Raw genomic sequence first — 16,933 nt, forward strand, 5'->3', positions numbered from 1 at the left:
GAAAGAGCTGGATTCCTTCAAAAGGGGGGAGCTATCAGAAAGACAAAATGATGAATGCCATAACCTAAGAATGACCTCAGAAATTAAGATTTTTGATAATGTCAATGTGTCCTAGAACTAATGAACTAAAGTCTGTAACATCTGATAAACAGTAACTGAAACAAACTTCAGCAGAGAAAAGATGAAAAAGAATCAAGTAGTCATTCTGTGGGGAAAAAAAAAAGAAAAAAATGCTAGAAGAGACCACAAGTTAATGGTCTGGCTGTGAATGACCACAAGATAAGCAATGAAAGGAGCCATGAATAACAAAGGCAAGTAATTTTGACTAACATATCTATATGATATATTTGCCTGCAGGACACAGACTCTGGTGGATTCAGAGTGATATAAGATAAAAAACTCTCTGTCCCAGATGAGAGACTCTTTCCTGAATGCTGGACTGTACAGAACAATATTTTCTATTTTGGTGAATAGTGGAAACTGGAAAGTTGTTTCATATGCTTAATAAAGTCAAAGATAGGAAGAGATGTGGTTGCTTCACATCAACAAGACATTGATTAAGAAGGTGGAACAAAGAAGACAGGAATAACACCTTGGCCTACAAAACAACGCTTTTTAGAGTAAGCATTATATGGGGAAAAAGAGTAAAGGTAAAAGAGGAATATTGTTTAAAAAGTAATTTTTCATATATTTACAATAAAAATGGGGAATAGAAAATTAATTGGTGTTTTTCAATGTGCAAGGAGGAACTGGATAACAATTATGCTATTAATTGTCCTTAAATTGCTGTTAGAATGCAGAAAGACCAAAAGGATAAAAAACTAGGCACTATGATTGTGGCTGTGGGGTACTCAGAGGAGTGCATATCGGGTGGGATGATTCAAGTAACTTGAACACTAATGTTACCCACAGGCAGCCTGGACTCAAGAGGACCACAGAATCCAGGATCAGTTTCTAGGCCCAAGGAATCTCAAGATACTGCTCTAACAGTGAGCTAGAAATATTCCACTTCATGTCAGATTTTCATTTCTGATCCCAGGCAGAATTAGCTTTAATAGCCTTCTGTTCCATAAATCCCTGGAAAAGACTTTCTCACTGCTTAAATCCCAGCTTTTTCATTTTTATGAAGTACTGTTACTTTTGCCCTTTACCATTGATTTTACTTTGAGAGATTAGTTTCAGAAACAAAGATTAAGATTTACAAGTCAAGAACCTTAAAGTAAGACAAATTGAGAAGAGCTTCAACTTCCACTAATATCCAAACAGTCACAGACATAACCAGCAATCTGAAACAGGTTCAGATAGTGCAAATCAGACTATATATCTAAGGCAAAAAAAAGTATATAAAAATTAATTATTGAAATAGCACACAAATGAGCACATTTCATCATGCATTTTAAGAAAACAAACCAAAAATCCCTCTCCTTATCAAAGTTTCTACATGTGGACAGACCAATTTATACACTTCCTTTATATTAGGTTTCATGTAAAACAGCATCATTTCAAAACAAATGTTTAACTGAGTTCTAAATGCTATAATGTCTAATATACTACAGCTTTGGAGAATTTTTAAAAAGTAATATTTCTTTGGAAGGATATTTTGGATCCTTTTTTGTTTCTGCTTCCAAAAGTAATTTCACATTTACTTAAAAATATGGTGACATATGATCTGAATCCAGAGCGAACGTTAATGAACTTCTCTGAAGAACTCATATCCAGAGGGCAGTCATGAAGTTAACATATCAAGAGTTCTTTACTTCTTGATGTGGAAATTTTTACATGGCCCCTCTAGTAAAGCAATACCTGTATCAACCAGTGTATCTGATCTGAAGTCACCACTTCCTTTTTATTGCCTCACAGTTTTCAGTTTGATATTCTGATTTCTATTTGCACACAACTCTAAACTTTTTCCTGCTTGGCAATACTTCTGAAAATATCTTAATTACAGTACTACACCAGCATCCCTTAAAAGCCACTGCACTTCAAGTGGCAAATTATTTCACAGAAACTGCTATGGGCTCAAATTCTCTCTCCATACATTTCATGTATAAATAGGAACTATCATGTTCTGCAATCACACACGGGTATGAATATATACAAGTAATTCTGAACTACAGAATATGCAGTATACAAATACATATAACGTAAGCTTATATAAGCATACGCTTTTACTTTTCACACTATTTTTCAGTTAAGCAAAGTATAAGACTTCAGAAAGACACTTTCTGGGTACTTCAAAGTAGATAGGCTTTTCCTTGTTATTTCAAAGAGAATAAAAAATGCTATAAGCACTCTGGAAAATTCCAGCAAAAATAAGGGTTATAAAAGACAGAGACATATACTATCCATATAACCTATTTTAAAACTGGCTTCTGTGAAGCTATTCAGCACCTCTTGGGATTTACCCACAGCCCTGAGTAGTCAGTTTTAGATGCATACATACCCAGAGTATTATAAAACTTATTTACTGTATGTGTTTATCTCTTAAAATATAGATCACATCCTCAGTTTGGAGAGCAAACATGGCACTGTCAGTGTGGCAGAGCTAATGATACACTCCACAACAATTATACCTCTCGAGATCATAGTAAGCACCCTCAGAATAGGTACGGCACATCTTACGGGAGCGGAGTAATCTGATTGCATCTTCACAAAACAGAGGATACATTGTGTGATCCTGGCTGCCAAAACATAATGGGTGAACACAAAAGAAAAGCAACAAAATGGTGAAACAAGGACAAAACAACATGAAAAGCAAGCAATGTCAGCAACATAACAAAACACTGGAACAAAACATGACTGGAACTATGGTGAACTTTGCAAAACTACTTCTAAAAATTAAAGTATATTGGCTCCCCGCGCCACGAGCCATCAACAAAACACTGGAACAAAACATGACTGGAACTATGGTGAACTTTGCAAAACTACTTCTAAAAATTAAAGTATATTGGCTCGCAGCTACACGAGCTACAAGACTGTGAGAAAGGTATCACTCTCCAGTTTTATCATAACCTTTAACACAGCCATTCATATATTATTTTCTGAATATTAAAATCGCAGTATTAACAAGTATTAGTGTTTGATGACTAAAATTATTTTCTTTATATACTCTCTAAAAGACAGAGTGATGTAAATAAAGCATCATCTTTGTGGACCATCAATTACAGATTATCAGCAGTAAAAAATATTCAAATGAAACACAGGAAGAATTACTCAGTGTTTGTGTGCATACTGCATTATCAAATCTAATGATGATACTAACTCAACTTCTAAGTTTTCTACCACTATACACAGACAAATAAAACCATAAGTGGACATGTAGGTACATAGAAGTACATGCATTATCCACACATAGTCACACAGAGGAAAACATATACCTGACGTCCCTGTAATGGTGATCTGTGGACTGGGTGTACCGGGAACGAGGTAAAGTAACATAATGACTGAGGTGATGGCAGAAAGAAAAATACAGATATGACACAATAAGATGGAGAACGAATGACACACATTGCAAAACAGAACACATTATAATCTGAGAATACAGGACCTACAAAACATTGCTTAAGAGCACTGGACTTATTAACAAAAAAATATATGGTATATGGTTCTAAAGATAAAATTATCTAGATGATTCATGTATTTATTCTGAGAAGCCAGTGGGAGATTATGGATAAGAAGATAGCTAAAATTTGGGATTTTCTACAGTATTTCAGTTAGGAATAAAAGATGCATAAATCTCTGAAAGCAATTCAAGAAGTCAGATTGCCTATTCCCTTGCTGGAAGGCAGTTATAACTCTAGTATGAATAATATCTTTGAAAGAAGTTTACCTAGTCTGTCTGAAAGGCTACCACCATTTGGAAATCTGTCCCCACATAGTTCCAGAGCTTTCCTGTTTCTAAGTGTTAAGTGCTCCTAATACTGATCATATTGTGAATTTAGATGAAAGTGTTTCATTATTTAAATAAATAATGAAGAAATATAACATCAGTACCAGAATATGCCAAAAAACCCCAAATGCAGTTCAAAATAATAAAACTAAGTTATTTATATTTTGTTTGTATTGTGAAACAATGTCAAAATGTATACATTTTAAACATATTTGTTAAAACACTAGATATTCACCAATCACCAAAAATAGAAGAAAGTTATTTTACTTTTAATATAAATGTATGCACACAGTACAGGGAAAAGGATTTGGAAAATAGAGGGGTCTACCATTAACAAGGAGTTATTGACTACTGTTTCCCTGAAGCTGGGATATTTCAAAGGAAAGTCTAATCACAACAGTCCACCTTGATTTCACAAGAACCATGGAAAACCTCATTCTCCATTTTTATTTCTCATCTCTTAATTTAAAATTATAATTTCCTTATAATTAATGATTTTCCAGGAATCAAACACATTGTTACCAGTAGGTATATTACCTACACTTCTTATATTTGCCTCTTTTTCATGAGGATAAAATGTGCCATCACCCACATGAAAATATTCCTTATATTAGGTCAATTATGTATAGTACAAGAGGTCTTTGTGTTCACTTCTTGTCAAATAAATGCAAAAGCAGAGTCACCACTATAAAAAACTAACTTAAATCCATGATTATGCAATTTAAACTTTGCAGTTTGTTGTAAGAATGAGGAGCTGTACACAATTCAACAGGGCACAATTTGACATGGTACAGTGAAAATTTGAAGAAGGACTAATAATTATTAAAATAGTCATAGAGTTCACACTGCAAGCTGCAAAAAAACTATTAGTGCTTTTAAACTAATGCAAATACCTAAGTATCAAAAGCAGTCTACCCATAACAGCCTGTCAGTCAGCATGCTGCCAAGAAACACTGAAAAAAATCCACCACTTAAAATTTTTGTTAGAATATATGGACACCCACAGGAAGAAAAATCAAATAAAAATGTAGGAGTCTACCCCCCAGCAGCATACAGCAAATGTATGATGATGGCAAAGAATTGCATACCAGCTTATTCTCTACACTACATGGGGACATTCCCAGGCTACGTTCACATGAATATGCCTTTAAATTATTCAGATGCAACCCTGGAATTAACACCTCAAAACACTTGCTCTAGTATTAATAAGCAATTAAGTGTTTCCAGCTGGTAGATGACATTTTAATTTTAACAATTCACTTTGCCTTTTATCTTTCCAGTGAACTGCTGACAAGTTCTCCTGGTAGTCTTTGAAAAATATATGACATTAATAAATACTATATATTTAGCCATTATTTAAAAACCAAAGTCTTAAACAAAACTAGGACTTCAGGCAGAATATATGTTGCAGAACATGAAATTCATGGAAATGCACATGCTATTTGCAAGTAGATTACTTACTGTCCATAAGAAGGAACACCCCAAACTCTTCACTTCACTTATTTGTATGTGAATGAAACACCATCAGTTCATGTTCTGCTCAGGATTTCAGTCCTAACAACTTTTCATATCTCCACCAAACTATGTTAATTGTCCTACTTCTGGTATCAAGTTTTGTTCTAATACTTCTAGAAACTCAGAACTCTAGTGTTCTTACCAAGTTCTGGGAATTTTTCTTGGGAATGTCTGGCAGGCAGTTCAACCTTTTCCCTTTTTTGTTGTTTTTTTAATTCAGTTCAGGATCTCAGAGTCAGAGTAAGCTGGCATTTTGATACAACCACTTACAGAACTTGATATGCAATAACTTTTAACAAGTTTAAAATAAGCTTCCTCATCACCCAGAACTTTGCTTATCTTCATATAGGAGTGGGATAAGCTTGAGTTTATAGTTGACCTAACCCTCTGGAATTACTGGCTATTCATACTTCTCCTTTTTTTTTTCAGAGCCCATGTTAGCCATGCTATCTAACTCTTAATAGAATCATAGAATCACTATCAAAGATCATCACACCCAACCTTTGACCAAATACCACAATGCCCACTAAACTATATTGTAAATTGCCCCTTCTACTTGTTTTTTGGCCACTTTCAGGGATGGTGACTCGACCGTTTCCCTGGGGAGTATGTTCCAATGCATAGACTCTCCTCTCTTTCAGTGAAGAAATATTTGTTAATACCCAACCTGAACCTCCCCTGGGGCAGCTTGAGGCCATTTGCCCTTGTCCTGTCACTGGTTTCCTGAGAGAAGAGGCCAACCCTCACCTGGATACAACCTCCTTTCAGGTAGTTGGAGATAATCGATAATAACTTAGATTAGGTCTGGATCAATTAAGAAGCGAAAGCACAGTTCTATCCATGAATCAACACAGTAACTTACCAGAGTACAAGGCATTAATCATAAATCAAGAATATACAGCCTAACAATTTTTGTGCATTTCCATAAAATCTCTAAATATATTACAATAATAATTACAGAGATATTATTCATGTAAGCAAGTGTCTGTCTGAAAATGGTTTCTATTGAAGCACAGTAATATTTTCCATAAGTAGGCATGGTTAGTCAAAAAGAAAGGAAAGGGCCATTACACATCTGTATGAGAGAATGACTGATATCCCATACGTCAAAGGATGCACAGTTTGAAGCAGCATATTTTCGTGTGCTTTGTGTATTTCAACATGCAGAGCAAAATGCTTAAATGCCATCTTTCTTCTGAGCACACAACCCATACCACACTAGTTGTTTTTTTATTATTAAATATATTACTATACATTTTTATGTATTTAGGTTAATATAAATTCTTTATGGTTTTATAAATATGTTAGCAACACCAAAAATGCCCATGATTTATTCTAAATGTCCAAAACTGAAACATACACCACATTATTTGGCTAATATCCAGTATAAACCACTTAAAATCATGAAGTAAATGTATCATAACGTAGTAAAAACATTAAGCTTTGCATTTCCTAAGTGCAAAAGAACTCCAGTAATGTTCCAGAGCTCCATCTAAACTAAATATATCATTTGAGCTGTTAATGACAATCATGACCCCATGTGCACATATACATGGGAATGCTCAGAAGATGATGGAGACATGGATGAAATTTAGATATGTCAGATTTTTAATATGACAAAAGAACCCCAGGATACCTTTTTTTTTTTGCAGCCTTGCTTTACATTTCTAGCCTCTTATCACACATTCCTTACTTCCTACATTATAGTAGTCCACGGCAGAAGTATGGTAAATGATGGTATGGCAAAATGAACATAATAATATGCATCCTCACAGATTCATGAAGCATTACATATTTTGTTACAGATAAATAGACAGGAAATTTGCAGCAACAACTCATTTTACTTATATTAAAATAATGAAGTTAGTCTAATAAGGCAGCATTGTAAGTTTTGCAATATGATCATTACTACAACACATACATACCCATCCCCTTCCACACTGTATCAGGTGAAAAGAGATTTCCACTGTTCTGACAAGATTCCAGGTATATAGGTAAACAGGATAACTTTCTTTTTTTAAAGTGAGCAGAAAATTACTTAAAATTTTTCTGATACTGCTCGCCTATGTGTCCATTTTCCTACACATTCATAAAAAATCAGTGAACCATTAGGGTAAGAAAACAGAAATCAGTGATTCAGCAACTGATTAGATTGCCTAATTGGAAGTAATTAGTACCCAGGAACAGGCTTAACATACCAGAAGAGTCACAGAAGCACACTTGAAAACACACACACGAAGTGCCTCACTTGAGCCTCATGGAATACCTTTCTGTTCTTCCTATGCAAGGGGAGTTTAACCTGTTCTCTACTGCTTGGGATATTTTATTTAATAGCAAAGAAGAGGCATTTAGGAGATAATTTATTCCTTTCAATTTTCACTCTCTGTGACCAGGTCCTAAAATCTGATTGACATTCCAGCTTCCCTACTGGAGTGGGCAGTAGTCTCCCAAGTGCTTCTGTGGAAAGGCTGAAGTACTGGAATATTATTACATCCTTGTGCTTGTTGAAATATCCATAAATAATTCTGAGTGCAAAACAAGACTTTGTGTTCCTTTCTGCTAGAGACTGCATGAATGAAACTCAGCTGAAGCAAGAAATTTCTCTATTTTTGTTTATCTGTTTATCTATTATTTTGTTTATCTATTTTCTGTTTATCTATTCCCATATTCAGCTTTTTCCAGTGTATTATCTGATTGCAATTAAAGTAATATAATGTATCATTGCCAATAGTTTAATTCTCTATTTTTAGTAACACTCCTTTACATTTTTTCAGCTGAAATAGGAAATTAAATGTATGAGAAATATAGAATTATTTAAATTTTTTTAAGTAAATATAATTTTTTTACCAGTATGAATTTGCGTTTAACCAAATACTCCTGAATTTCTCAAGTTACAATTCTCTGAAAAACTAGCAATGTGATAAAATAGAAATTAGCTTAATAAGACTGCAGAGTAAGAAAAAGGTGGTTCTTTGGGTCAATCAGTTGGAAATTTAGGGGAGAAAGAGTCATTGAAAGTGGTAGAAAAGAGAAAGCTGCCGTATGAAGTTTAGGGAAAGTACTGTGGGAATGTAGTTCCCTGTATGAAGTTCAGGGAATGAAGTAAAAAATTGTGCTTGGGATCAAACTGGCTGTAAGGTTGAGCACAGAATTGCTCAAGGGAAAAGGAGCCAGGAACCAGTAAAAGGATGTGGGTTCAGAGAAAAGGTGTGCTATACTTCCTATGAGCAGCTTACTCATTTCAACAATGGAAAGCAACTACTACAGCTAGTTACTTTTTCCAGAGTCCAGTTATACCATTTTAAAAGATTATATTCTCATCTGAATAAAGCAACAGTTAGTGCTCTCTGTGGTGGAATGTTTTCCATGCTGCTTCATAAACACCTGACATATCACACCAACAGACTATGTGAATAAAATGTGAAGTCAAGCTCTTAACTCTTAGAAAATGTCAAATGACATTCAAGAATAAAGTGCTGGTTATGTAACTTCCCCTGCCACATTTCATAGAAAATATTATAGTTAATAGTTTTATTTAATAGTTTGGATTTTTTAAAGAAAAAAACAGATTTTCTTTACTTATAAACAATAACAATTTTTTCACCACTAATGGTATGGATGGTTTTTGTTACATCAATTCTATAGAAATTTCTTCTAATCTCCAGGGATAGATGAAATCCTGGAAATGTTCCAACTGATAGTAACTGACAATTTGAAGACTTTAATTGTGAAACAATAGCAATTATCAGCAGAGAATTTTTGAGCTGACACATATTCAATCAAGATGGCTTTCAATAAGAAAGCCAGTATCAAATTATCACAGTGCTTCCAATACTGCATTTTAAATCATTGCTCCAAAGGTGTAGCACTGAAGTCTTTTAACAGAACTGCATTATTTTTAACACAGGCTTTTTTTTTTTTTTTGTGCATTTTATTACAAGGAATATAGCTACGACTCTTGGGGGAATGGGGGGTTTAAATTTGGCTCAAAGCTTCTTCTTTGCCACCTTCCTACTCCGACATCCCTGTTGGAGATAATCATCCTTCAGCAGACTCATGGAGGCACCAGGTGGGTGGTGCAGATAATTGTGCAATTAAACAGTGATTTGAAAGGAGAAAAAGAACTTAAAGAAACACTGCAATTATTAAGATTCAAACTGATGCAAACATTTTATAACACAGCTATAAGCAAATTTTCAGCAATGCATTTCTTTTACTTTACTGGGTATTTAAAATAGTAAAGAAGCAGTGACATTACATACCCCCATGTAGATACGTACCCACATGAGACGCACAACTGAAACTTGAAAAAATTATCCTAAAATTTCCAAATAAAGCATCAGGAACCCTTTATACTTTACAATACCTTTGTATTTTAATTTACATTTAAATGATTTTACTAAATTATTAACTAAATAATAAATAAATGACTACCTAATTACATATTATTCAGTTATGTATTTAATAAAGACCGTGAAAAAAAAAATCTGGTTTTTTCAGTGTTTTAATATGGCAAAATGCATCAAAAAAAATCTTTTCCTAGTTTGACTTAATCTGGCACGTACTTAATAACAGTATTGGATTAGGAGCCTGCTCCCCATGGATAAAGCAACTGCACAGTTTAAGTGACATTTAGAAATGTAGAATTTATGTTGCTCTTGCCCACGTTTAACTTGGTGTCAAATAAAAGAAGCAGGTATTTACACTGTGCTTTAGCTAACATGTAACAGACTCATACTGAATTATTTTGGTCTTCACTGGTTTGATTATAGCGAATGGGATTTTTTGGCATGTATTTCAACATTTACTTTATGTTAAAAAAATCCAAACCACATTCTTTCAACAGCATGAAAAAAATGAAGTGTGTATTCAAATACACTAATGAAATCTACTCAGTAACCGGGGTGTGATAACCCTGCTGGTCCCAGCACATCCAGATAACATCTTTGAAGTGATTTTAAAATAATGGAGAATATTTCTCTAAATAACCATGCTCATAACTATTAGTTTGACAAAACAGATAGCAACAAAATGGAAAGTGTGCCATAGTTTTGATGAATGGATAGTGGATAACTTCCCTTTTCTCTTGCTTTCTTGTAAGTGCCTCTTAGAAAAACATTTATAATTTAGGAGCTTTCTCATACATTTCTCCTGCAAGACTATTTGAGTTAGGCATTCTCAGAATGCTCTGGCTTAACATACCTATGCTAAATTCACCATTAGCAGTGTTATGCCTCAGGGAGAACCCACCTAGGATATAGAATATAGTTAAATTAATAGTTGCTAAACAGTATCTAAATTCATTGAAGTTGTGGGCCTGAGTACAATCTTCTCACACTATCTTGGTGTTTGTTGTTGATATATCTTTCAGAAAGAAACACACAGGTATAGTTTGGTGGTTTTGTTGTTGTTCTTTGGTGGGTTTTTTTGGAACTACACTAAGATTCTCACATTATTCCTCTAATTCACCTAATTATATTGATTGTTTAAATATAAAACTCTAAGGTTAAATCCAACTGTTTCCAAGATTTTCTCAATGGTTTCTGTAGTTTGATTAGTTTCAGTTTCCCAATGAGGTAAAATTCAGCCTTAGAAAATTTACTAAAACCTGTCAAACTGACATTTACAAGGTTATCCCATTACAGATAAACGCTCTTATGGAACTTGGGTCCATATTAGGTCATGAGCATTCACATTTCTTTACATTACAAATTTAGGTTATTTCATAAGAGTGTGAGTACCCACAAAAAACCTCACATTTTGACAACAATTAACTAGTGGACCTGTATTAAATATACAGGTAAGAAATTAACAGGATTTCTCACTTTGAATTAGCAGTGTACACAGTAACATTTGACACTTTTGATAATACAGCTATAGATACAAATTTAAACCATAAATTTACCCTTATATTATACAAAAATAAGTATATGATATAGCATATTTGACATATTTAAGGGTTTGGTGTTTGAAATTACAATTATTTCCAAGTAAATTTAAAAAAAATGTGTCTTTCAGGGGGTTTATTAATTTTATTTCCTATTCTAACAATGCATTCAAGTTTGAAGGAATGTTTTACATTGCCATTAGTCTTTTTGTATGTGGCTTCAACTAACTCCTCAGTGCCATATACCTTAGAGAACTTAATGCTGAATTACCTAGAAAAGGAAGGAAAGAATTTTCTTACTCATATTCTCAGTAATACTTCAACTTAGCAACTGAGTATGTCTGTAAGAGGGTACTGTTTCTAAATCCCCTTTCTGCAAGCAACTTCAAGGATAAGTGGATCGTGGAAACAAGAAACCATCAGAGCTGTGGGAAGGAAAAATGTGATTTGTTTTCAGAGCCAAGTGTGGGTAACGAAAAAGATTACAAACCTATACAAAAATTCAGTTTTCAACTTCTCCCAACTGCCTGCAGTTCCAGCAGTTTCCAGGAGCAATACCACTGAAGAGCTACTTTAGGGATACCATTGGGTTTTTATTATATAGCAGAGACAGTATCATAAATATTCATTAAAAAATTTTGAAGTCTAATCATCTTTCCATTCATAAAATCACTGTCAAACTAACAATGAATATAAAACATGATAAATATTTGGGAATTGTCTTATCCTGTTCTCTCCAGTATTGCCTAAAACAAATATGTTTCAGAGATGTTGCAATAGAGGAATAACTAGTCAACAATTTGATTACATAGGCAACCACTCACCATGAGCGAAGAGGAGAATTTCTCTGTGTGTTTTGGAAAATACAGACAACATATAAAACTGTGTTCAGAGATTCAGAGCACACCTATCAAGCAAATACCTATTAATCTAGAACTGTCGTGAAAATTCAATAATCTCATCACCAACAGCCTTCTGACACTGCTTTTCCGACATATTCTAAAAAACACAATTATTTTTCTCTAAATCAAGTCAGTCCAGCAGGGATTATTTGACTGAAATGATGGAAAAACATTGTGGTACAGTACTTCAAGCAACCTTTCACAGCTATGCATTTATCTGGGAGGCAACAAATGAACTTGCGTAGTGAAAAAACGCAGCAGCATTCCATAAGACATATACAGGCTCTAAGGGCAAGTTTAGGTCCTATTTCAAGGATGACTCGTCTAAAAATCAATATAACATTATGTCCCAAAAGCATTCTGTAATCTTCTTTTAAGGAAACAGCTCGGAATCTTCATGTTATTGCCTTCTTTATGAAAATCAGATATTCTAATGAACCAACTGAATAGCTTTTCTTTTCCATAACTTAAACAGAAATATTAAATATTCTACTGCAAAAAAGAGTTTGACTTATGATCTACTGTACTTGTGATGAATACAGTTACTATTCTGGATGAGAAACACTTGACTGTTTTTTCACTAGCTTAATTTTTGCCCATTTGACTTTTTTATTCACCAAATTATATTACAAGTCACTTTGAAGGGATTTGGGTTTTAATTCATTCTGATACTTTTTTTGTAACAGGTCTCATTGGGAACATTTAAATTTTTTTTCTTCTGAAATTAAAACATTATAGTCTTCTGAAGAACATTGTCTTGCATACCATACAATCATTGACCATCACATTACTGGTCTCTAGAAATATTAATCTTTTCTGTTCAATATTGCTAACAAAAAGCCACTGATTTCTCAAATTCTTTGTTTTACAGTTAGAAACCCCAATGATGTGTTGTCGCTTGAGGAATAACCTGTAATGGATATCTGTAAAAGTATTAACTTCAAATGCTAGGCATATTATCACTCAAGATAACAAAATATATTTGTATTACTCCTTGGTATATGCAATTATAAAATGAGACAATATCTAGCAATCATGCCTATCATTATAAAGTGCAGGGATTTCAACTTGGTGCATAAGAAGCTGCAAGATTTTAAAAATTAAAGGTAATAAATACTTTTTGTTTTGATTTTCTAACCTGAAGACAATGAGGTGGAAAAGACCAATAATTTTTTTGATGTCACAAAGTCATTGCCACAATTAATTCAGCAAAATTAACTACATTGTTCAATTATTGCTGCAATTCTTTTTTACATCATTAAAATTCATAGAGGTTGCTAAAGCTCTGCTTACTGTTTGGGAAGTTCCATTAGGCAAAACATTAGTCACAGTCAGATGTGCTGCTAAACACAGAGACTCGGATTTCATACATGCTGCCCTAATCATTTTTTTTCTTTTTTACGAAATGTCTCAGAAAGTTGAGCGAAGACAAACACAGAACACAGTACTGGAACACACTTTTGTTACATCTGTGGACTGTGCTGTATCTGATGGGAGCATTACATTAATACTGAGCTGAAATTATCTGGGTTTATGCCTCTTTATTCAGCAGCAAAAACAACGAAGTCTACTGATAGATTTTTCAAAAGATATTTAGTACTTAAAGAATTCACTAATATAACATGCAAAAATATTTTTATAAAAAAAGACAACTAAACTATTCAACCTTTATATTATATATTTTTTCATAGATTTTTTCAGATTCCCTCCTGGCAAACACATGTTCACTGAACAGTTTTTTCAGTCTTATATGCACTTATATTTTGTAATGTATGTCATGTAACCAGTGGATAAACGAGTAGAGAAATGCTAATCTCTGGGATTAGGTATGTAATTTACTTTAGCAAGCTACCATACTGAAGTTACTCACATTGATGCATGTAGGCTACAGCTGTTCTAATTCCAGCCAGATATTTACCTCTCTCTGTCCGGGGAGTAGTGGTCATCTATAACACGGTGTCTATCCATCCGGTTCAGGGTGTTGTAATGCGCAGGGGTAGATCGACTCCCTCGTGGTCCCTGATCCGCATTCCGACTAAGGACAAAAGATATGAGGTTCTGAGTTTTGAGTGTGCCTGGATGACATCCTCTCACTGGTTTGTAAAGACAATTATTAGCAAACATGTTGGTAACAAGATCTGTTATCTGACCAGACTTTTGTATACATTTAAAGTCAAATGATTTTAAATCTTAGAGTAAAATAATTTCTCATTTAGAAAACAGTGCCAAGTCCATGATAGGGATAGAGCTCTCTTTTTTTGTTCCAATGTGTTTCTTCTGGAAATAAGAGTAAATTTTTTTCCTTCATTAAAAATGTTAATCTTAGACAAAATTTCATTAGTTTTTCCAGACTTCAAGGAAGAATTCCTTTCTAACTGAAACACACACTCTAAACAATTTTTTATGAGCTCTTTATTTTGGCTTTACTATAAAGACATAAACTGTAGTAAGACACAATGGGGACTTGTGGCTGTTACTGCTGAAAACATTGGCATCTGAATTAAATAATAGCTGCTTGTTTTGCCCTGGAAAACTCATTCTGTAATCTCACTAGAAAAAAATCTGAAAAAACCCAGAACTGTTTGTGCAGGCTTGGTTAAAGAGCACCAATCACCTGTACTATTTGAGACCAAAACTTCCCCTATCGATTGCTTTGCTCAGTTTATCTATCAATACCTGACACACACTAACTTCACTTTTGCTGCTCTGTAAAACAAATCCACAAGAATAGGAAAATAAAAGGCAACAGTTAACTGTAATAATTACTGGATAATTAAAACATAATTGTTTTGTATAGATTTGAAAATAACAAATTTCATGCTTCCCTCCATACAAGTTCAAGTTTTAGACCAATACATTCTTCTGTCCCCTGTCCTTTACTGCAATCTGCAGTAGCATGAGCCTAAGTTTCCTTTTTTTTTGTTTTATACCACTCAGTTCCCCTTTCCTTTCTTGTCACTTTGCCCTTTTGGTACCTGTCATACCTTTATCATTCACCAGTTTCTGATTAGTGTTAACTTGTACGTGTATCCTTCATTGCTGCTGCCATGCCATCGTTTATTTCTGCATATAAGTGCTATAAAGATGTTGTGTTACACACAAACTTTTGCCTTCAGCTCCACTTCATTTGTTATAAAACATTTTCCACTCTGGCATTCGTAAAACCAAATACTGAGTTTACTCTGGCTGGTAAACTTTATATTTGCCATACTAAGAGCATAATTCTTCTGCCTTCTGCTCTACAACTCTTTCCTGCAACTTCTTTTCTGTATGTTTTTTAACTCCCCCTATTTATACTAGTTAGAAAATCCAGCATTATCTTTACCTGCCATTGAACACTGTCATGTGTATTTGTACTTTAGAATGGACTTTAACAGGGTTCCTCTGCTGTTCTTTGCTAACCTCTTTTTACTTTTCCCAACAACCAAATCTCAGTCCTCCTTACTGAGCTCTAGATTCTCTCTGACCCTTTTCCCATGTTTCTTTCATGCTTCAAAAAAAAAAAAATTTTACTTTACTTATCTCTTCCTTGACTTAAATACTTGAGTTTTCTCAAGCTATCATTTCTTTGAAAAATTTCCCAAAGATCTGGGCTATCTGCCTACATAATCAAAACTCCTACCTAAACTCTGATTATAAGACTTAGTCTGTAAAACTCAGTACCATCCTGTCTGCTAAAATCACTTTCTGTAAGATTATTTTATTGGTTTTTTGTTCTAAATAAATATTTATTTTCTTGAAATTTCTGTATTTTATCAGATTCTGACCATGCTTTTAACATCCTACACAACTGTATTTCTCCTGCTTCACAGTATTACTACTTTTTCAGTTCTGTTTCACTCTAGGGATACCTTTATTAGACAGATTTACTATTTTAACAAAAAGGGATATACTTTCCCCAATGAACTTTGTTCTCTAAGAAAATTTTCTTTCACAACATGTGTCTTCACTCCCTAGAAACTTTCTTGCAGTTGACAGAACATGGATGGAAGAAACTAGATAACAGGTAAGCAGGTGAAAATTTGTAATTTCAGGCGGTGATGGTAGAGAATAAGGAGCATCCTACTGGATTTATTACACTATTTCAGCATAGTTACTTTCTATAGTCACCTCCATCTTGCTTTTTCAAGTGTATAGTCTTAGAAAAAGCTGAACCTGGTGTTATTTAGTGCCTGCCACAGTCTAAACTCCGTTCTGATCTACAGAGAAAATAACAGTACGTTAAATATATTAGCTTAAAACACTACAAGAGCAATAGCAATTTCTTGTCAGCTATGATGCAGTGGGCCTTTGGTGGAGTTTGTTAATAAACTTAAGTAGGACTGAGGACTGCAAAATGGTTTCTAAGATATAACCACAACTTCTATGGGCCAAAAACTCCTGCCTGCAGAGGTGCCAGTAATGGGAAATCTCGGGTGTGCAGCATGCTCACTGCAGTTAGGACATCTGTACGGCAGCACATGCACAACAAACTCACTTAACAGCATGCAAATGTGATTGATAATTCTTATAGATTTCCTGAGTACACATTCATTTTCAGTAGAACTAGAAAAGACATTTCTGTAGTACATAGATTATACTTCTTTTCTACAAATCCTCAAGCTCTCATAACCCAATTTTCTGAGCTCAACAAGTCCCCAGAGAAATGATTTGGTGTGTGGGCAGGGAAATATTACACAAATAATGCATTTGATTCTGGCATTGTAGGAAACAGCTGCAATAAATCCAAAACTATATTTA

General features: G+C 34.1%; 1 protein-coding gene across 22 annotated transcripts in view; it reads right to left on the bottom strand.

Annotated features, from left to right (window-relative positions):
• The window catches only part of RIMS2 (regulating synaptic membrane exocytosis 2), a 393,792-nt gene that overhangs the window by 147,953 nt on the left and 228,906 nt on the right, over positions 1 to 16,933 (bottom strand). For 20 of the 22 annotated variants that reach the window (XM_017730312.1, XM_017730317.1, XM_017730311.1 and 17 more), the window contains 3 exons: positions 14,112 to 14,228; positions 3,378 to 3,443; positions 2,574 to 2,681 (listed from right to left, as the gene is read on the bottom strand). In XM_017730312.1, coding sequence (XP_017585801.1) covers positions 2,574 to 2,681; positions 3,378 to 3,443; positions 14,112 to 14,228 — 291 coding nt within the window. The remainder of the gene's footprint in view (positions 1 to 2,573; positions 2,682 to 3,377; positions 3,444 to 14,111; positions 14,229 to 16,933) is intronic. The other 2 variants (XM_017730318.1, XM_008630666.2) reach the window with 1 other exon arrangement.

The sequence above is a fragment of the Corvus brachyrhynchos genome, unplaced genomic scaffold (genome assembly GCF_000691975.1).
Source record: "Corvus brachyrhynchos isolate BGI_N302 unplaced genomic scaffold, ASM69197v1 scaffold302, whole genome shotgun sequence".
Taxonomy (NCBI): domain Eukaryota; kingdom Metazoa; phylum Chordata; class Aves; order Passeriformes; family Corvidae; genus Corvus; species Corvus brachyrhynchos.